The sequence below is a fragment of the Xenopus tropicalis genome, chromosome 2 (assembly GCF_000004195.4).
Source record: "Xenopus tropicalis strain Nigerian chromosome 2, UCB_Xtro_10.0, whole genome shotgun sequence".
NCBI classification, from domain to species: domain Eukaryota; kingdom Metazoa; phylum Chordata; class Amphibia; order Anura; family Pipidae; genus Xenopus; species Xenopus tropicalis.
In genome coordinates, this window is record NC_030678.2 from 152,056,119 (window position 1) to 152,079,113 (window position 22,995).

Here is a 22,995-nt window from a genome sequence, read left to right on the forward strand (position 1 = left end):
TGATGCAAGCCTTCCATAAAACCAGTAAGCTTTATAAATAATTCAGGTATTCTCACCCTTACTGTCCTTTATTTTTTTAGGTACTTGTTCAAAGAACCAGTACATTATCTATTGTTAAGTGCAGGGCTGTCTGATTTTTAGCCAGATATGTGACAGGTAGGCCTATCTGAGGGCTGTGCACAGGGCCAATTAGCTGCCCACTTGGTTTGTTGAAAGCCCAAGATAGATGTAGTCTTGGTTCTGCCATCTTGAAAATCTAGGGGGCATATTTATTAAGCTGTGTAAAACTAATTCGCTGAAAAAATGGCGTAAAAAGATCGGCATCCGAACGCCAGTATTTGACTTAAGTTCCAGCGGAAGAAAAAACGTTTAAAAAATTAAGCTGATTTTACGTAATTTTTTACATAGCAAAGCCTGGCGTTGTGTGGCGAATTTTCTCGCCATTTTTTACATAGCATAATAAATATGCCCCTGTGAGTGGTCAATTAACAATGCTGATCTAATAATAAAGTCAAGCAAAGCATATTTGGTTTATTTATTTTCATATAATGGTATTTAAGTTTTTTATATATGTATATTTAAATGGAAATCTGTTTGATGTAAAATACTAATATATACAAAACTCTGAGTTAGGTCCCAAATCAACTGTTCATATTATGTGCTATATGGAAAGTGTTGGCCACAGGTCCACTATTGTGCATTGAAGAAAGATAAACCCATAAATGGTGTACCGGTGTTGTTATTATATGAATTTATAGCATTTGCTTGTTTTAATTTACATCTTAACTGTGCCTTCTGTTTTTCAGGGGAAAGTTATGTATGTGGATCTATTGAGCCTTTCAAAAAACTTGATTACACAAAGAATGTAAACCCCAACTGGTCAGTGAATGTGAAGACCACGGCTGCCCCTCGTTCCGCCCAGCCGCTTGCTGCTCCCAAACAAAGCTTCTCTGAGGGAAGAGAGAACAAGGATTTCATTAGGCCCAAGCTTGTAACCATCATCAGGAGCGGCGTGAAGCCTAGAAAAGCTGTCCGGATTCTACTGAACAAAAAGACAGCTCATTCCTTTGAGCAGGTCCTTACCGATATCACTGATGCCATCAAATTAGATTCCGGAGTAGTGAAGAGACTGTACACACTAGATGGAAAACAGGTATGGCTACATAGGTAAATTAGCAGAAATGTCTTTCATTGCTTTTCAGAATTCAGGATGTTGTAGTGGTTGCCAAATTTTCAAGTCACTGTAATTTGGTGAAAAATAGCCCATTTTATATTATAACTTGGGCACATCTATGAATGAATGAGACCACGGTTTTCTGCATGTACAGAACCTTCCTTATTTGTATATTTGCATTTATACATGTGGTTTATACATGTGGGTCAGTTCCCTTAACTGCCTGCCAGTCAGTACTGTCTTATGTGCGGATGCAAGTATGCTAACCAGGAAACGCCATATTCACGAGACGATTTGCACTCATACAGCAAGTTATCCTTTCTGTATTGCCTTTGTATCTAATGGAAATAAGAATATTGTTTTACCCTGGCTGAGGGTTCAGCTTGCACCTGGGGCTACAACTAGCCGGTTTGTCCATTGTGTAGCACACCTTAATCAATTTGTTAATGGAAATAAGAAGGGATAAAATATTATTCCTGTTGCAGTCTTTTCCCTTGTATTTATAAAGGAATTTCTATCTGCTTTTATACCTGTAAAGGGATGGTGTGACTATTGAGGCACGCTTTAACAGAAATTAAGAAACATTTGACATTCGTGTTGGAGACAAGTGTAGAACTGGTACATGATTCAAATGGCTAAATGGGCAAAAGTGCAAAGGTGTACGGTACTAATATTTGTGCCTGACAGGGAATGGAGCAATGGTGGGTACAAATGACATATGCCCAGGACACATTATTATTATTATAGCGCCATCAATTTACGCAGTGCTTTACAGAATAGAGGGGTACAAAAGACATAACAGTTAACATGTACATATAAACAGTTCACAAAAATGGTTTGCAGTTACATTGGATGAGGAATGGAGACACTAGGGGGAGGGCCCTGCTCGCAAGAGCTTACATTCTAAAAGGGAGGGGTGAGACATAAGGTCAGGGTAATTAGCATGGCGTTGGAGTTCATGTAGGTGTGTAAAGTGACAGTAAGTGTGGAGTGAGAGGTGAAAAACCAGTGGTTATTGAATGTTTGGGGGGTTTAGGTTATAGGCTTGAGTGAAAAGATGAGTTTTAAGAGACCATTTAAAGAATTGGAGAGTCTGCCAGTGCCTAATGGGACAAGAAAGCGCGTTCCAGAGGATGGGTGCAGCGCGTGAGAAGTCTTGGATGCAAGAGTGAGAGGAGGTGATGAGTGAGAGAAGGAGAACACATGACATCAGGAGGGTACAGGGGGTACTGTAGCCAGGGACCTTGTGGCAAATGGGGACCCTGAGATGGAAAGGCATGATTTGCTGGTTGCAAAGGTGATATGGAGCTTGTGGGTTGGGTGGGTTTGATTGGGAGGGGTTTGGGCATAATTGGGCAATAGTCAGGTTGAGTAGGGTTGTGATAGTGCATGCAAGGGGCATTTTTTCCATTGGGGTCATATTCTACTTGTTGGCAAAGCCCAACTGACTAGTGGGCTAATAATAAGGGCCGATTAAGGGAAGGGCCCTGCATTACTGATGGCAACCCTGCACATGATACAAAAGAGCCAGCATGTGGGTGACCCATGGACACCCTCATACACATGCCTTGTACATCATTTGTGAGGCTCAAAGTGCATCAATATGTAGCACCAATAAGTACATGGCTCTCTTGACCATTGAAAACAGCATATTGTGCTATTTTGCACCCCTTAGCACCTTACGCTATTAGTAGCCACACATATACATGAGCACATAAAATGCTTAAAATAAGCATTGTCTATCCCTCTATTTTGCCCTGAGTCTTGTCATGTTTTTGCTAAGGAAGGCTTAATACTTTGCAATAATGATTGCCCCTTTTATGTATTCATTTTAAGTAATTTAAAATAAATTAAACTTTTAGAAACCCACTGATTAATTAAGAAAATCAGGTTCTAAGTTGTTCTGAAAATACATATGTCGGACCCCCGCCATGCCATCTACTCTTCAAAGGCCAACAGCTTCAAAGGCTAATGAACGTGACTTAATGCAGCAAATACAGTCCTTTAACCAGCGTCTGGGTTATAATGAAGGCAAGCTCAGGGCAAGCATCCAGTGTGGGTCCCCTATTGATAGGGGGGGGTCAATCAGCCAGCAATTCTACAATCAGTATGTGACCACCTACTATAGTTCACAAGTAGAGGGCCCAGGACAGCTGCCCCTATTTTCCACCCCCTAAGGATAGATCTAGAACTTTACACAACAGTCCCATTATAGCCAGTACAGCCCTACATTTGAGACTGAAAAATGGGTGGGTTTCTGGTGGAAGAGGGAAATGTCTGTAAGTTACTGGGCATGGCATGACCTATTTTATATGTACAGAAACATCCATCAGAATCTCTACCTGACATCCTTGTTAATGTATAAAGGCAAAGATGCCAAGCAAATTCTTGTGGTTGGGCAGACTTTAGTCCCTCTGGAACAATTCGCTCTGGGTGGCTGCCCAAAAACCTTCTATAACAATCTGCTGCTGGAACCACAGAAAATGAAAGTTACTGTGTATTCCTTTCAACCAATAATTTCATCCAGATGATCTAATTCCCCCCAGACATCACGGTTGGATAAGCACACGTACAGGGAAAGCTTTGAACAAGTGGATGCAAGGCCTTGGTGCTCATTCATAGTCTTGACATCTCCAACGATTTGTTTTGCTCTGCATTAGAATGAGATCAGTTGATTAACAGGGATAATAAAGGCTATCAAAGTGGCATAAACAACTCTGATACTGTTCTTAATTCAGTTCCATTCCCATAGAGAACAGGCACAAGTGTCATAGGCACATTTCCAAACAATTCTACCTCTGTTAAACTCTGATTTTGACTCTGATGCAAAATCCAATATGCATTCAATATATTTATTAGTTTTCTCTGTTCTTATTTGCTGCTCAACTATGCATACTGTATGTACGAGGCCCTTTTATCAACTGTGATATAACTAGAGCGTTTTGAGCCCCAGTGCTAATTTTGCAACTGGACCCCCCATCTGGTCTGCAGCTTACCGCCATAAGTGCCAATGGTGTCAGCAGGTCAGCCAAGACCCTGGTATGATCACACTGCCACTGCACCAAATAAAATAAACAGTAATGTGCAACCAAATAATAAAGCTGGTGTCATAGGCCATAATGTGACACTGCAGAAAAAATCTGGGGACAAGCTTCAAAGAGGAGGCATTTGCCCATGGGATGAGATACTAGGATGATATTGAAGTACAAAGAATCATATGGCAATTTCATGGCAACCCCTACATATGACCAGACATTTCAGTGCAGAATGTGCAGCTTTTATGGGATTGTGTTCTTCATGCTGGGGCTGGGCTCTTTTTTTGCACTAAGGCTTTCTCCATGGCACAAACACATTAATTCCATATGCAAGGCAATGGTCTTGAGTTTTATTTAACAAGAGCAATAAAGAAATTAAAGAGTCTATAAATTCATTATCATACTGTGTAGGATGTTAGTAATATAAGAGGTGCTCCCACAATATGTATTTTGCTTTCTTCCATTTCCATCATGCCTGGCTGGTCAGTGTGTGTGAAAAATGTCATGCACTTATTCCGTTTGGCTGAGCATAATGGCCTGTGATGCATGGATGGCAAAAGAAGGGAGACGTGTCATGATGTTATCTATTGTAATCATTTGTAGCATTTTCAGAATTGCCAAATTATGGAGAAGCTTTGCTGCTAGTTCAGCTCTTTATATGAAACAGGGGCACCATATGTATCCCCCTATACTTACCCAGGCACCCCAGCATAGTAATGGCAAGGCCTGTGTTCTATAAAGGCCTGTAGATAACAGAATGAAGCTTCGTTTTCCTAATCAATACCTTTCAACATAAATCATTTCTGGCTTAAGATAATGGGCCCCTGAGCAGCTGGGCAGGCTGTAGTTCCATTCCTGAAATGCTGTGCCTTTAAAAACCTGCCAGAGAATTGACCCATTCTATCTTTAAGCTACAGATTCTAGATTCCAATTTATTCGCAATTAGGGTCACCACCTTGCTGGTATTTCACTGGCCTAGCTGATAAAATACCAGCCAAGGCTGGAGCTGGTTTTACAAATTTGTAATTTCTAGTTATTCTGCCCCAGACTCTTCTCTCCTTTCCCCGAAATGCTGTGTACTCACCAAATCCAAAGTGCTATAGTCCCTTTGTGGCCCAACCAACCCTGAAATGTTACAACTCCAACCCCGAAACATCACAACTCCACCCTCAAACATCACATTCCCACCCCTTTTTATCACACTCCGGTATGTCATTGCCTGGTAAGGCTAGAACTAAAAGATGGCAAAGCTTTTTGGAATGCTTGGAACCTGAGGTTTTCCAGATAAGGGGTCTTTCCATAATTTGGAAATCTATACTAAGGGGCAGATTTACTAATCCACGAATCCAAATTCCGAATGGGAAAAAATTGGATTGGAAACAAACATTTTGCGACTTTTTCGTATTTTTTGCGTTTTTTTATCGTCGCCGGGGCGTCTTTTTTGCGAATTGTCGCGACTTTTTCTTAGCCGTTACGACTTTCGCAAATTGTCACGACGGCGAAGAAAAATTCGCGACAATTCACGGCGACGAGAAAATCGTAAAATACCGATTATTTTGAAAAAAACGCATTCGGACGCTTTCAGTCCGTTCGTGGATTAGTAAATCTGCCCCTATGTCTGCTTCAAATTATTTAAACATTTAATAAATCGAATAGAATTGTTTTGTCACCAGTAATGATTAATTATATCTTAGTTGGGATCAAGTACAAACTAATGTTATTTATTACAGAGAAAAAGGAAATCATTTTTATAAATTAGAATTATTTGCTTAAAATGAACTCTATGGAAAATTCCCATAGAGCTTTCTGAATAACAGGTTTCCAGATAAGGGATCTCATACCTAAATTCCTCTAGTAATAGTACAGATAAAGCAATACCCAATACTGAGTTACTGGCCCATGTAGGTGACTAGTAGCTAACAAGAAGGAAACACTGTAAAATAAACCCAGAATAAAAGGGCAATAGAGTTTATAAACTACATTAGAAAAAAATGTGTTATTCATTTGGGAATGTATTTCATGCCTTACTCCACTGGCCTTAAATCTTTCCCTAATTCTGCTTCGACGCTCATGTTCTGTAATGGCACGGCAGAGAGCTACTCCCCGCTGACATTTTGGGGCACCAGATGGGAAGTCAGAAACGGTACCGTGGCCTTGGAAGCTGGAAATTAATTTAATAGTGTAAACACAAATGACAGTGCCCAGGTTAATTATATACTGCTGGGTTAATTATTTTTATTTCCAGATTTGCGTGATGTGTCTTTGTGATGAAGCATGGCAGCTGCCTGAAAACAGTGGAGTCAATAGCAATTACAGGGCCTGACAGCAAACTGTTTTGGAGCCCCCCCCAATAAACCTTGGGAACATTATCATACATATATGTTGTTATTGTGTATCAGCATACCTCCTAACACTTGAGAATCGAGAAGATTAAACCGATTTCCCCCTGCCCCACCCTGTTATGCCCAGATATGCCTCCAGTCCACCCCAAATTCTATCTACTTTCTGCCCCATCTAAATTGGGACCATTTTCAGGTACTTATCAGTAGTAGCCTGCTGCTTTTGTTGATATTACATTAACATTTATTTATAAAGCGCCAACATATTCCGCAGCGCTGTACAATAAGTGGGTTACATACATTGGACATACAGAGTAACATATAAAGCAATCAGTTACCGATACAAAAGGTGAAGAGGGCCCTGCCCAAAAGAGCTTACAATCTACAAATATTATTAAGTCACAGAGAAGTTCCGTGACCATATAGAGGTACATGGCTGAGTGCTATTATACAGGTCAAGTGACTTCTAATATCCCCAGATTTTTCAACAGGGGGTACTTTATTTATTACAATACACATGTTTCAGTGAGTCACATGATTGAAGGATATCATTTTATGTATGGCTCTTGTGTATGATGTATATATTGACAGCTCAAGGTTTCCATGTTTTTTGCTGTTTTTTAAAATAATTATTCCATTAATATCAGCAGGAACACTTCCAAGTATCTATGAGAAGTGAATGGTGCTGTTTTGATGGCAAATATCAGCTGTAAACTTTCTTTTACTGCCAAAATGGACTTTTTGTTACCCTTTCTTTGGGCTCCAGAATGGGCCGTGGCACAGTGATATATTATGTGGATTAGTACTCTTGTCAGGTCTGTCGCAGACACTGTAAGGCGCACTATCAAAAAACCAATTACGTTTTTCACTGCTGATTTAGCATTTGTTCACAGAGTGGCAATGTTAAAGGGAGCCTATGTATTCATTCTAATTAACTCTCCGTTCTTTCCACTTGCAGACATGGTAATCCTACCAAATGCCATCCTTCTTAATCAATTTGCTCCCATTATTTACACAGAAAAGTGAGTCTTCTTTTGCTGGGGCAAATCATGGCAATGCACACCCAGATATATTTCTTTTGCCACAATTATCTTTCAAGTGGGGGCAATATACAATGTGTAAAAAAGCACACACAAAGCTCTATGTTGTTTGCCCACAATACATCTGCCAACCAAGGAATTTCACCTGTTGCTCTCAGGGGGGAACTCTTATTGCAACTGCCAGCTTTGCATACAGGAGGGGCAACAGGCAGCTATATGTTGGCTAAACTTTCCTTGCATTTCATTCAGGTGATGTAAAGGACTGCCAGGGTACATACAGCAATCTGGAGTTCTGTACTTATTGTATGCCCAGGACAGGCATTAAATACAGGTGCCCCTTGTCAATTTGGCACAAGGCATAGGGTCCAATTTCTAAGGACTATAAGTCCAATTGCTATTCCCTACACTTGTGCTTGCATTCATAGTGAATAAGCCCTAAAAAACTCATATTATTAAATACGTAAACAATTTTTAAGTAAAAAAAATGAAATTTAGCATAACTAATGAAGGAAGTATCATATACAAATGAAGCAAATGTTTCCTCTCATTCTCTTCTGCCGTTTTCTCGTGCCATTTAGGCAGTTTCTCGTCTCCCAGAAAGGTTACATTTTTTTCTGTTTGAGAGGTTGTTGCCGGCTCTGTTCCTTACATTTTTGAGTCTGTCAGCGCTATCAAATCTCCGTGGTAACCCAATTGTCTGTTGGTTGCCAAGGAACGGCTACGGAGTACAAGAACAGAGCTGATTTAATTCTTGGCACACGTAGGCTGATGAAGGCTGGATACACCCTTGCTTAATTGCAATGTACAAGAGAATGTTCTTGAGAGTTTTCATTGGAAACGGTTGTCCTCAGTGACACAAATAGAAACCATTGTAAGGGTTGATCTTTATGAATAAGATGTTTATATGTATGTACCCAAATCTGCATTATACCAGGAGATCCCTAGGGTTTGGTGCGCTCTCAAATAAATAAGAAAGAGATACTGCAGATACCTATTGCTATAGACCTCATGCTCCAGAATTTCCTCTTGGACATTCTCTCTGTATGATGTGTAAATATATCTTTTTTTGTAAGGTGCCCCTTGGACTAGTGCGGGTTCCCATTGCAGAGGGACAAGTGTCACTGAGCATGTCCTTGCCCAACCCCACAATGGCCGCTCCTCTATACTTGCACCTTGCACTGAAATATCAGCTGAGACAGTTTTGCTGCATAAGGTGTGCAATATGAACAGCCATTTGGTCTTATATACAGAAACCAGAGGTCCTCTGCACTCAGCCATTATGGGTATACAGGTATATAGGACATTAAGACATTCTGTGCATTAAACTACCAAGCAATGCCCTCCCCTTTATACAAACAGGGATTGTTATATTGCAATATATTTAAGCTGGCCTAACTACGTCAGTCATCCCCGGTCTGGCCAGTCCTACACTCACTTTCATCTGATTCATTAAGAATTCTACTGCCTCATTATACAATTTACACAGGGACTAAGTTATACCTGCAACTTGGTTACTTTCCCCCATGGTTGCCCTTTTTTAATTTGCCACCCCTGGGATCACCTGACTGTAGCTGGGAAGGGTGGGAGCTTGTATAAACTATATACAGTATCCATACTTCCTTTGCATGTTCCTCAAAATCAAAACAATAAACATCCTAAATACAGTTGGTGGAAATAGGAGATACAATTAAGGAAGACAACGTTAAGACAAAAACATTTAGGTATTTTCCTCTAGAAAATATCATAATAACCAATGAGGATTTATGGTCCGATTGCCATCTTGGATTGGTCCGATTGCCATCTTGGAGTCAGGAAGGAATTTTTTCCCCTCTGCGGCAAATTAGAGAGGCTTCAGATGGGGTTTTTTTGCCTTCCTCTGGATCAACTAGTAATTAGGCAGGTTATATATAGGCATTATGGTTGAACTTGATGGACGTATGTCTTTTTTCAACCCAACTTACTATGTTACTATGTTACTATGAGAAATCATAATAACTCATAATAACCAATGAGGAATTACTTTTGATTGGTCAATAGCAGTGTCACTAATAAAAGCAGTAGCTAGAGGTATGAACCTGCAACCAATCCCATTGGAGGATTTCCCTTGTGCTGTATATAGGCAGAGGAGCAGGAATATGTACTGTACAGTATATGGAGCTGGTGTCTTGCACATTCACGCTGCATGAAGTTTGCTTTGCCCAAACAGTCTCTCATGCAATATATCCCAGTGTGTTGCTTAAAGCCTACTTTAACATCCAATCATCTTTATATAATGGGATTTGGGCCCATTGCTCAATGTTTCACTGCTTAGTATGAAAGTCCTGTTGGGGAAGAGAATATGACTGGTCCAATACAATATTCTTCTTCTCTTGTCATCAGAGCATTATCACTTGTACATTGACACAGATTCTTGATAAGTTCTGTATAATCAAAGCTTATTTAATTATACTGTATACAGTAATACTAGGGCTATACAAGTATAGAAACGCTGAATTGCTTTGTACAGGACTCTTTCATGATTTAATGAGAAAAGGGACATCAAGCCGGGAGGATCTTTAGGGCAGCAGAGGCACTGGCTTACACAGCAAAGTTATACTTAATTACTTTAACATTTGAAAAAGTCATTTAAATCCATAACTCAACAGATATACCTTGATGACCTTGATTTTTATGGATTCCACTCCAGGCAAAAACAGCATATAGTTCAAGTGACATTAGCATTTATATTGAAAGCATTACATGTAATAACTTGCTAACTAGGGACTTATTAGATTGTCAGTCCTTGGCATTACATAAATAATCATATACGGTAACACCACGATTATATTGGGAATAATATACCCCCTGCTGTAAAATACAAGGATATAAGTCCCGGAGTGCTTTTATACGGGTCCTGGATCTTTAAGGTGACTTCTAATATCTCTTTATTTTACAACACAGAGTACATTGCTTTTATGATACACAAGTTCCATACACATATGATACAAATAACATCACTAAGCACCAATTATAACTAACAAAATCACCAAGCACCATTTATAAGGATTTAATTTATAGAATATTTGTGGCTTTTATAAGGATATTCATAATTTAAAACATTTGAAATAATCATACCTTAGAACCCTCAACATTTGATCCTAAGATTCAAGACTGGGCCAGAATCACTTTGTTTATACCCAGATTCTTAGGTTGCTGTGTTCTGCACCAATCTAAATTTGGATCTACTTGGATTTTATTCCAGCAAATAAAGGAAATTCAGATCTGTAGTTCAAATTTTGTCCCAGTAAATGTTCTGAGGCAGAACTTCGACATAGGATTAACCTTACAGAAGGGTGAGTTAGGGTCATATGACCCACAGTAGTGGCAATGCAGGGCTTGTCAATAGTTGCTGTAAATGAGAGGCATGGTCCTTGTAATACTACTTTGTGGAAATATACTATTGACTCTACTGTCTTTCTACTGTATAATGGCACTGCCTAACACATTTTGTATGAATGGCAGAATATGTGCAAGAACCAGATGTTACAGCTCTTACATGAAATTAGGGTTCTGAAATTGAATTATGATTTCCAAGTTGGCCGGTGGGCCCATACGTGCACTAATGAGGTTCTGCCTGCTTTTCCTTTTGCCTGATTAATCGTACCTTAAGTGTGAGTAGCTGTAAGACTTTAGTTTTTATGTAATTGAATAACAAAAGGGAAAACAAAACTCATATAGGTTTAAAGAAGTTGAATACTAATGCTTGTAACTTTTTCTGGCTGTGAAAAGAATTCTTTTTATATTTAACTGGATTGTCCCAAAATATTTGACTAAATTCAGTTACAATGCAAATAAAAATTGACATCATTATAAAATGTAGCTATTAATATGTTAAAAAAATTCTGTTTATTTTACTGTGAGTCAGGGAAACTAAAGCTCAACAGCCAATAAGGCTACAAATGCTACACTTGTGTCTTGCAATTCTGTACCAGGCCAAATCCACCACAGCTATTAAGCAATGAAGGCCTGTGCCCCCCAGATTTCTGATAACCCCTATGCTTAGTTTCTTAGCAGCCTGGAACAAACAGAGCACGTGCAGTGCCACTGGCACTCAAAATATGACCTAAAAAGAAAATGGAGAGCTCTTGAAGGCCTAGAGCATTACATTGCTACAGGCAGGTTTGGGCTGAGCTGCTGGGGCACTGGAAAAAAACCCAGTGGCCCTGGCCCTGGTGGGCACCCGGCAGCTCAGTCCTGATTCTTTTTGCTGCTCCCCTGGCTGCTGATGTCCCTCCCCTGATGCGTTGAAAGTAAGTTTTGTGCTCAGGGGAGGACATCGGGCTGGTGGCCCCTGTGGGGGGTGCGGGGGACGCAGCCAGCACACCTTGGGGGGTGCAGGGACCCTGGGGTTGTAGCCCCGGTGAGCACTGCACCCCCCAGTCCGACCCTGGCTATAGGTCTGCTAAACCTCTGTCTTGGTAACCTGGGTTCAGGCCATAAAATAATGCATTTCTAGTCATAATCTTTTTGAGGTTTCAGTTCTCCATTAACCCAGACATATATATGCTTTGCTCTGCTTAATTCATGAGTGCAGGTGTGAAACACGACTCCCAAATCTCTTGTCAACCAAAGTCTATAAAGGGGTCATCAAATAGAGTCTACAAGTCAATTTCATTTCTCAGAAGCCCGAGTGCAGTCACATACAATCTGTATTGCCCAAAGGCATGACAGTGTATTTGCTTAAGGACATGTCTTTACCACCAGCTAAGAATAACCGCTGTGATAGGCTAAACAGTGAATTTGTATTTTCTTCTTCCTTTGTGGCTGCGCCATGTATAGATTACAGCTGCTCCCTGCTTATTATATTGCTTATCTGCCATTTCTTTCTTGTATAAAAATTCCCCGCAGCCCTTTTTAGGAAAGCGATTTCTTAATTTTTTTCCAGGAACTGTTCAGTCAGCATCTTTCCTTTCCATGCAGTCCCTTACATTGCACTATTAGGCTAAAATTGGAGATGGACATGAGTCAACACAAAGCACATTATGCCAATTATTCAAAATATTGATTTTTTTTTTTTAAAAAACACAGATCAAAGCCTTTTTTGTATATGTAACAGCGCAGTTATTTTGCTCATCAGTCAAATGAAGATGATCAGACACAATTAGGGTTATCATTAAAGGGAAACCATTACAAATTATGAGAGCAAAACTTGATTATGAGCCGTGATTGTCAGATAGAGCTGTAGGGCAGTGGCCATATTAATTATAAGGCCCTTTTGACATTGAGATCAACAAGACAGATTCCTAAACTAATATTAGACAACTCAGATATGGGATTTATATTATTCTGTGTGAGGTGTTTTTTACTTGCCTGAGTTCAGCTGCTGCCATTTCTACCTTCAGTTTTCCATACTTGGAGGACTAACCAACCCAATGTAAGGCAGATAAATTATTATGAATAAAGAAAACATAATACCCCACAGTCTAGCATAAATTTATATTTCCTGAAATATTTTCCACACCAGAAAGAGATGTAACTTCCAGACACTGACAGGCACATACAATGTGGAGGGAAATGCTTGAGTAAAAGTTTTATTCTCACTTTTATCAGAAATTTTATCTGTGACAGATTTTGCACTTAGTGAAGAGGCTAAACTGTTCCTGTGCGGATGTGTGTATTTGCCAAGATTTTGTCTTGGCCGGTGTGAAACTCTCTGCAATTACTCTTACTGTGCTGTAGATGTTCTTGGCAATCGAAAATTGCAGTACTTTTTGGCCAACAGCAGAATGTACTTTAGTTGCATTTGTTGGTTCCCAGTGGGTATGGCTAAAGGGGGACACAGTGCAGCAAATGGGAGGACTAGTCTGAAGACCAGTTAGTGAGATTTCTGGAAAGTGCCTCTTTGCTTTTTTAGATACTTCAGAACCCCAGCTTGAAGGTCAGGGTGAGAGTTTGGGTTATTTACTGTCTTTGAAGTATTGATGAATGGCTGATAACAGCAATGTTTTTAAGTTCCTCTTGCTCTAGCATCGTATCTGATTATCAACTTTATGTTTGTACTGAAGATTATGAAAAGCTGTAATGGACTAAAGGCCCCCATACACGGGCCGATAGAAGCTGCCGATATCGGTCCCTTGGACTGACTCGGCAGCTAATCGGCCCATGTAGGGGCAGAAACGAGGGACCTGACCGACCGATATCTGGCCTGAAATTGGCCCGATATCGATCGGCCAGGTTAGAAAATCCAGTCGGATCGGGGACCGCATCTGCTCGTTGATGCGGTCCCCGAACTGACTGCCCCATTGCCGCGTGCAGAATTCGCCTACATGCCTCCCCGATATCGCCACCCATCGGGTGAAGATCCGCTTGCTTGGTAACATCGCCAAGCGAGCGGATCTGCCCGTGTATGGCCAGCTTTAAATAGGACATATTTATTTGCAAAGCTTTAATTTCATGCGTGGAAATAGAATGTACTTTTCTTCTTCTCCACTAACATTCCTGCCACTCTTAACAGCTTAATAAATCCAAATTAGAGGGATGGAAATGTGGTTGTTTTTATTTGCTGGAGAAACAAAATGATGTGACACTGACTATACAGAAATCCATCAGTTTAACACAAAGCAAGCGTGGGGGCTTACAAAGAGGAATTATCATGTGGATTAGTGTATCTGAACAATGCACGAATATTTATAGCTCAGAATACACCCCAATGCCAGTGCGTTATGATGAGGAATAGAGTGCCCATACGTAGTTCAAAGGTATTTGAAATGAACAGTGCTTCTGGAACATATCACAAGTGGAATGACTTTCCCCTTAGACCAATGGCAGGTTGCGTACAATAAAAGGGGACCCAAATCAAGGGGACAGGAAGTCTTTCTGATGTGTTTCCAATATGGTTCTGGATTGGGGCAGATAGAGAAGTGCTCCCTTTCAACGTGTCAGTGCCCTGCTATTTGTATGCTTACCCCTCTCCTACTCAACATTTTGGCTGCCTTCCAGTACAGTCGTTTGTTTTCCCAATCAGATTTGTGTCTGACAGAACACAGCCTGCTGTTTGCTTAGGACACATCATTCCATTTTATATCACACTGTCACCCTTTCTGAACCTCACCTCTGAAAATGTATTTAGCTCAAAATCACATCAAGGATTCCCAAGAGAATGTCCTTCATGTTGCTATCAGAAAGCCAATCGCATTGTAATGAGAAAGCCTCCTTTCATTATATCAAATTTATATCTTTTTATGCTTGTGAATTGTGATAGCACAATTTACTATGTTTTACAATAGTTTCCCATCAGCTGTTGCTAAATTATTTTTTACATGAGGAATTGTGGGGTATCGCTTTGTTCTTTATGAACGGCCTGTATTAAAACTGATTTATTCTATCACTACAGAAGCAGCCAGTATTATCCTCCATTGAGCCATTTGATCTTAGTTACACCCTGGAATGCAATTAAGATCATTACTGTAGAATTATCCTGCATAGACTGATATATCATTTTTGGATAACTCTTGGTTATGTCCGTATGTTCATGAGGAATATATTAACCCCATACTAACAGTCAGACTCTCCTGACAAACTGATTAGGAAGTCTTCTGTACAGATATCGGACCCCTTATCCAGAAACCCATTATCCAGAACGTTCCAAGTTATGGAAAGCCCATCTCCCATAGACTCCATTTTCATCAAATAATTCACATTTTTAAATTTCCTTTTTCTCTGTAATAATAAAACAGTACCTGTACTTGATCCCAACTAAGATATAATTACCCCTTATTGGGGGCAGAACAGCCCTATTGGGTTTATTTAATGGTTAAATGATTCCCTTTTCTCTATAATAATAAAACAGTACCTGTACTTGATCCCAACTAAGATATAATTACCCCTTATTGGGGGCAGAACAGCCCTATTGGGTTTATTTAATGGTTAAATGATTCCCTTTTCTCTATAATAATAAAACAGTACCTGTACTTGATCCCAACTAAGATATAATTACCCCTTATTGGGGGCAGAACAGCCCTATTGGGTTTATTTACTGTTTAAATAATTTCATTAGCAGACTTAAGGTAGGAGATCCGAATTACAGAAAGACCCCTTATCTGGAAAACCCCAGGTCACAAGCATTCTGGATAATGGGTCCCATACCTGTACCATAAATTTAGTATAAAACTTATGTATCTACACATTGTAGGGATATAGTCTAGGGTGGCCAGATCAGTTATAAATTCAGGGACACATTTAAAACTTCCTGCTAGCAGGGCAGTATTTTAAATGCAATCAGTGCTGCCCTGCAACATGCATTTAGTAGAAGTGTTGCTGAATTTTTAAGTGACCTTATTAGTCCCGCTGCTGCAACATGGGCATGAGGATAGAAGTCTTGGGGCAACCAAAGGGCAGATTAGGGCTCACCATTGCGGCCCTGTAATTGGTCCTAATTGTAGGATATTAGTGCCCTTCAGGTGTCCTTCAAGTGTCATTCAGGTGTGACTGGCAGGTTCATTAAACACAACTGAACTTGTAGATGCCAATCTGTTTGGAGTCAGAGTGCTAAATTAGACGTCATTCAATGCAGTTTTTATTCACATTATTGGATGAAACTTCGCTTTTTATGGTAAGAGCATAGTTAAACTTTTAAGATGTACCTTTCCAGGCCTAGCTTCTAAATAACAACTTCAAAATAAGTAAACCTTTTTTAAAATCTCTAAAATTATTCTGAACAGCCCCCAGAATACCATAACTTTCTCTCTGCATGTAGATGTATTTAATTTCTCTATTACAAGCAGCTGAACTGCAGCTCTTTTACTGACTTCCATGTCTAGCATGAAGCTCCACTCCTTTTGCTTTCTAGGCCCTCCTTCTCTCTCCAACTATGAAGACCTCAAAGAGGCGCCTACTGCTTATGCCTGATTGATTTTAATTGGAGCAGAGGCAATGAGCATGCCCAGTAGGTACCTCGTTGAGGTTTTCATAGTCAAAATGAGAAGGAGGGCTCAGAAAAGAAAAGGGGGCTGGGCTTCATGCTAGACAAGGAAGTAAGTAAAATATATACAGTTCAGCTGCTTTTAATAGAGAAAGAAAATAAATCTGCATGTAAGGCTCACTTATCATTTAAGATCAAAACAGTGAATTAAGAGACACTATCCTTTCACTGGTGTACTTCAACTGTTGTTTTTCAATTAAAGTTATTTTTAAAGAATATCAGTATTCTGTAAAAGTTATAATATGAAAAGGTAAAGTACTAGTTTTTGGCTCAGAGAAGAAAAAATCATAGCAATTCTCCTGCCCTATAATTTTGCCAGTCATTGAAATGAGGGCTCTCTGGCGCAAAGGAGCCGTATCTGGTACCTGCTTTGATCACGTAATACATTCCAGCACTTTCTTTGAGTGTTGTGTTCTCAGTTCTCTTATGCACATTGAGGCATTGCATGCTTGCCCTGGTCAATACATATGCAATTTGCCCTACATTTACACATCAGATTGATACAACAGGGACCAGTAACAGTGAGTGCAAACTGTAGCTTCTGCAATAACACTGGAAAGTTAGATAATAATGTTGCATTTTTGATTTGAGCAACCTCTTGTTGTTGTTGGATACTATTTCCAGCACTCTAGGACTGCATATATAGATTGTAAGCTCTACGGGGCAGGGACCTCCACCCTCTTGTGTCTTTGACTCTTAACTTATTGCAACTGTATTTATCTTGTATCTATCTGTATTTATTGTTGTACTTTGTATTTATTTATTATCTTAATAATCCCCTGTTTGTATTAATGTATTCTACTGTACAGCGCTGCGTACGCTTTATAAATAAAGATATACATACATACATATAGGGGAACTCTGGCTTCATAACCAAAATTTATTAAAGAGCCCCACACAGCACAGAAACCCCTAATATACCTATCACTGTTATCTTTTCCTTTAAAAAGTATGAATAAATTGCATTTTTATATGCTGAAATCCAGCTGCAAAACAATTCTTCTCTTTCTGTGACATTTGAAATCCTGGCAGGGGAGGAGAGTCTAAAACACTGATGTTACAAATTGTAACAACTTCTCCACAGCTTATAGACAGCATGCAGGAACTACATAACCCACAATGCATTGCACTGTGAAGTTCCTTATTGATCACGTGCACAGGGGATTGTGGGATTGGGAGGATGCAGGCTGAAGGCAGGCTGAGGACAGTCGACTACTGACATATTTTTGAGTCTCAGAGTAGTCAGCCAGATCAGCAGGGGAACAGGGGGCCAGGGTTAGGGAACTGCTGCAAACCATATTATTACATTAAAAATATTGAAAAGGCTGCATATTTTTAATTGATGTATATTGCAAAGCTTAAGTTTTGTTGTGGGTGGAGTTCCCCTTTAATGAATAAATAACTAAAGGATAATCTTTACTTAAAAATGGGGTAAATTTTTCTTTACTGTAACACACGCTCGGAGTGATTTAGTGTAGCATTATGGCCCCTCGGTGAGTTTATTCTCCCAATATGACTTGTATCCTCGAAAAAGGCTGCAATGCAGCAGTCGGGCTCGGGTAGTGCCGCCGTAGCCAAGTGAGAAGCTCAGAGGAAGGAATGATAATGCTGAGCAGCTGAATAGGGAATGGCGTCTTCATTATACTGAGGGTTTTCATTTTGTCACCTTTTAATGACCATCTTGGCATCTTTGCATCAATCAGATAATTGTTAGGTGCCTCACATCAGTCATCGTGTTCCCTTCTGTTTCACAGCTGTACATTATATTAACAGGATTTATTAGCCGTGTAGAGCCGTGTCACTGCAGTCTCCGCTCCTGCTGCATTGCTCAGTGGCACTTCGTCTGGACACAGTGAGATGTCATTAAATATACAGGGAGGGAGCAGCCATAACTGCAGTTGCTTAAAGGGATGGACATCCAAGTTTTTTTTAATGATAAAAGGAAATGTAATTCTAAGCAACGTTCCTGCATACATTAGTGATTTATAAATGATATTTAGTAAATCCCCAACAAGACCAACTGGGTTTTATCAAAAAAGGTGGAAGTTGTGCTCACCACTAAATTATAAATCATTAAAAGGGGGTGCAATGAGGCGGTGACCACAAAATTCATACCGACAACAATAAGAGATCCCCTGCACTCACCTATTATCAACATATATGGCATTAAGGCATTCTGTGCATTAAACTACAAAAAATTGTTTGTCCATATATTGCAATATATACAAGCTGGCCAACTACATCAGTCATCCCCAGTCTGGCCAGTCCTACACTCACTCACCCCCAGTCTGGCCAGTCCTACACTCACTCACCCCCAGTCTGGCCAGTCCTACACTCACTCACCCCCAGTCTGGCCAGTCCTACACTCACTCACCCCCAGTCTGGCCAGTCCTACACTCACTCACCCCCAGTCTGGCCAGTCCTACACTCACTTTCATATGATTCATTAAGAATTCAACTGCTTCATTATACATTTTACACAGAGACTGAGTTTTACCTGCAACTTGCTTGGTTTCAGGGTTAAAACCCCCAAATGGCTGCCCTTTTATTGGCCCACTGGGATCACCTGACTGTAACTGGGAAGGATGGGAGCTACAACATGGAGCCAGTCACTCCTCCTTATAAAATATACAGTATATATATATATATATATATATATATATATATATATATATATATATATATACATACATACAGGTATGGGACATGTTATCCAGAATTCTCAGGACCTGGGGTTTTCCGGATAAGGGCTCTTTCTGTAATTTGGATCTCCTACCTTAAATCTACTAAAAAAAAATTTAAACAGTAATTAAACCGTAATAACCTTGTTTTAGCTTCAGTAAGGATTAATTATATATTGGTTGGGATCAAGTACAGGTACAGTTTTATTATTACAGAGAAAAAGGAAATCATGTTGAAAAATTTGAATTATTTGCTTTTCAATGGAGTCTATGGGAGATGGCCTTTCCATAATTCGGAACTTTCTGGATAATGGGATTCCGGATTCCTGTATATATATATATATATATATATATATAGAAAAACCAACAAATGGTGCACTCAAACTTAGGAAGATAATGTGGGTGCGTGAAAGGCTCCAAGCACAAAGAGTCCAATTGTGCAATAATATATGTTCCAACTGAGCCGCACTCCCAAATGGTAAAATATAGCTTTTATTAAAGCATTGTTAAAATCCGTTACAGCGAATATTCAAAGCAAAAAAGTTCATACTTATCAGTATAGCTTGCCATATATACGCGACGTTTCGGGGGCATTCCTCCCCCTTTCTCAAGCGTACCTCATGGCAGTCGCAAACAATGAATCATATACCTGTTACTTCCTTGTATGGCGTAAAACCGGAAGTGACGGGACGGGTCGTCATGGAGACAAAATACACAACACCAGTGTATCCAGTATACACGAGAGCCGTCACATCTACCCCGTATGTAGATGTGACGGCTCTCGTGTATACTGGATACACTGGTGTTGTGTATTTTGTCTCCATGACGACCCGTCCCGTCACTTCCGGTTTTACGCCATACAAGGAAGTAACAGGTATATGATTCATTGTTTGCGACTGCCATGAGGTACGCTTGAGAAAGGGGGAGGAATGCCCCCGAAACGTCGCGTATATATGGCAAGCTATACTGATAAGTATGAACTTTTTTGCTTTGAATATTCGCTGTAACGGATTTTAACAATGCTTTAATAAAAGCTATATTTTACCATTTGGGAGTGCGGCTCAGTTGGAACATATATATATATATATATATATATATATATATATATATATATACTGTATATACTTCCTTTGCATGTTCCTTCTTCAAAGTCAAAACAAGAAACATCCCAAATACAGTAGGTGGAAATCCCCAGCCTGGCCAGTACTGCTCACACTTTCATGTGATGGCCAAAAAAAAGGGCAGCCATTTGGGAGTTTTAACTTTGAAAGCAAGTAAGTTGCAGGTAAACCTCAGTCCCTGTGTAAAATGTATAATAAAGCAGTAGAAGTCTTAATGAATCAAATGAAAGTGAGTGTAGGACTGGTCAGACCGGGGATGACTGATGTAGTTGGCCAGCTTGTATATATTGCAATATATGGACAAACAATCCCTGTTTTTATAAAGGGGAGGGTATTTCTTGGTAGTTTAATGCACAGAATGTCTTAATGTCCTATATACCTGTATACCCATAATGGCTGAGTGCAGAGGACCTCTGGTTTCTGTATATAAGACCAAATGGCTGTTCATATTGCAGTATGCACATATACTTGCACAAATATACTTCTTTTCTGGGTCCTTTCCACTTAATTACAACCCAAAGCCAATGACCCCCAGTAAGACTCTTTAGTGGAGTTCAAGCTGCTTTCTAGGTATCCTCTCTGCTGCTCCTATAAATATACATTAGAACCTTTAGTTTAAGTAACTAAGTGGGCTCCTAAATTCCAATGAAGGAGGTGTTTGTGCAGAGAACTTTGAAGCCAAGTTGGTTACGATACCTGGAGAACTAAAGGAACACTGGATTTCGCTCTCTAGTTCTTCATGTTGGTGCTGAGTCAGTGTGTTTGTCTAGACAAGGCATATTCCCTTAGGCATGAGAAACATTTCTTGAAGTCTTTAGGGAAAAAGCATTAAAGTGTCAGGAGAAACCTGTGCCACATTGTTGTTAAATAGTCCTGTCCTTTCCAATGACTTCTGTATATCTGGTACAGTGTTGGGGAAAAGTCCCTCTAAAAACATGGCCAGGTCATCTCTCGGCAAGTAGCTCAGTTACAAACCAATGATTTGCCAGATAAACACAGCCCTAAACTCTTAGTAATCACATATAAAAAGCGCAGACATTCATACAGTATTAATGCACAATATCCTTGTATGATACATTGTGGGGAAGGGGATGTGATCCAGAAGGGAATTCAAGTTGACAGGTTCTCTTTAGCATCGCCTGTCGGTTTCTAATCATTTTTTTGCAGTCTTCAAAGTCAAGGTCATCGCTGCATGAAAGCTACCAGGTTATTCAATCAAACCACACAAAAATAATGATTCGAATCAGAGCAATGGCAAAAAAAAAGTGGGCAAATATATATTTTGCAGGAGGGCCCTAGAGACTTCACCTTACGCCCCTGCCTCTTCATTCCTGCAGATCCAGTCTTTACAGCAATTGACCCAGATTAATAGAACCTTACTATTAGGCCAGCCCACTGCATGGGCAGTTATACAGTATAAAGCCATTTTCTAGTCAGTGGCAACCTTTAGATTGCTTAGCAGCTTCAGTGCCTTTTTGGCCCTTGCCCCACAAGGCACTTTGATAAACGAGTCTCCAGGCACCATGAATCACACAACCTGTATATACAAGCTCTTTAATAAAATCTGATGCTGAAAAACCACTGTACATTGTTCTTACGTCTTAAAGAGACAGTACATAACCCTTTTAAACATGAGCTGAATGAATAGGGAATGTGTTGGACATACTTTTTGTCTCATGTTCAATTTAATTCTGGCTTCCAAACCAACATTTGTTAAAGAGCCCCACACAACACAGAAACCCCTAATATGTCCCTTCAAAAAGTATGAATAAATACAATTTTTACATGCTGAAATCCAGCTGCACAACAGTTCTTCTCTTTCTGCATCATTTGAAATCCTGGCAGAGGAGGAGGGACTTAAACATTGATGTTACAACTTCTCCACAGCTTACAGACAGCATGCAGGAACAACATAACCCACAATGCATTGCACTGTGATGTTTCTTTTCTTATTGACTTCACATGTGCAGGGAATTGTGGGATTGGGAGGATGCAGGCTGAAGGCAGGCTGAGGACAGTCGACTACGGTTACATTTGTTCTTAAGTCTCAAAGTAGTCAGATCTGTAGGGGAACAGGGGGCGGGGCTTAGGGAACTGTTCAAAACCATATTATTACATTAAAAATCATGTAAAGTCTGGATATTATTTAATTGATGTATATTGCAGAGTTGCTTGAAATTATGTTTACTTTTCAAAAAGCTTAAGTTGTGTTTGGGTGGAGTTCCCTTTTAAAAATCATCTAAAGTTATTTTTGGCACTAAACAGGAATATGAAGCCACTTTCACTTCCTTTCCCTTCCTCTCACTTCCTGTCCCACAGAACATCAGAAACTGATAAAACTAATTACTAGTCCACTGAAAAGTCCCTGATAATGAGCTGCTCAAAGACTGATGCTTAAAGAAGGGATGGAATTGCTTGTTGAAAGTAGATAGGGATCTCTAAACAAATTGCCCTGTTTATAAAGGAAGGAGGTAGGAAGGTCAGTGAAAATAGCCCAACTCTTAAATTAGTGCTTTATAAAAAAAAATAGGAAAATATGTTTAGCAAAGGTGTTTTAGGTGAATACTGTCCCCTACTAAATATATAAAAATACAATTACAGAGAAACACTATAATTAACTCCCGAACAGTTGACACTGTTCTAAAT

At 39.8% G+C, this 22,995-nt stretch overlaps 1 protein-coding gene across 5 annotated transcripts in view; it reads left to right on the forward strand.

The window, feature by feature from the left end:
- Positions 1–22,995, forward strand: part of dclk1 (doublecortin like kinase 1) — a 202,379-nt gene that overhangs the window by 25,107 nt on the left and 154,277 nt on the right. For all 5 annotated transcript variants that reach the window (XM_012957157.3, XM_012957154.3, XM_012957153.3 and 2 more), the window contains exon 3: positions 807–1,153. In XM_012957157.3, the coding sequence (XP_012812611.1) occupies positions 807–1,153 (347 nt within the window). The remainder of the gene's footprint in view (positions 1–806; positions 1,154–22,995) is intronic.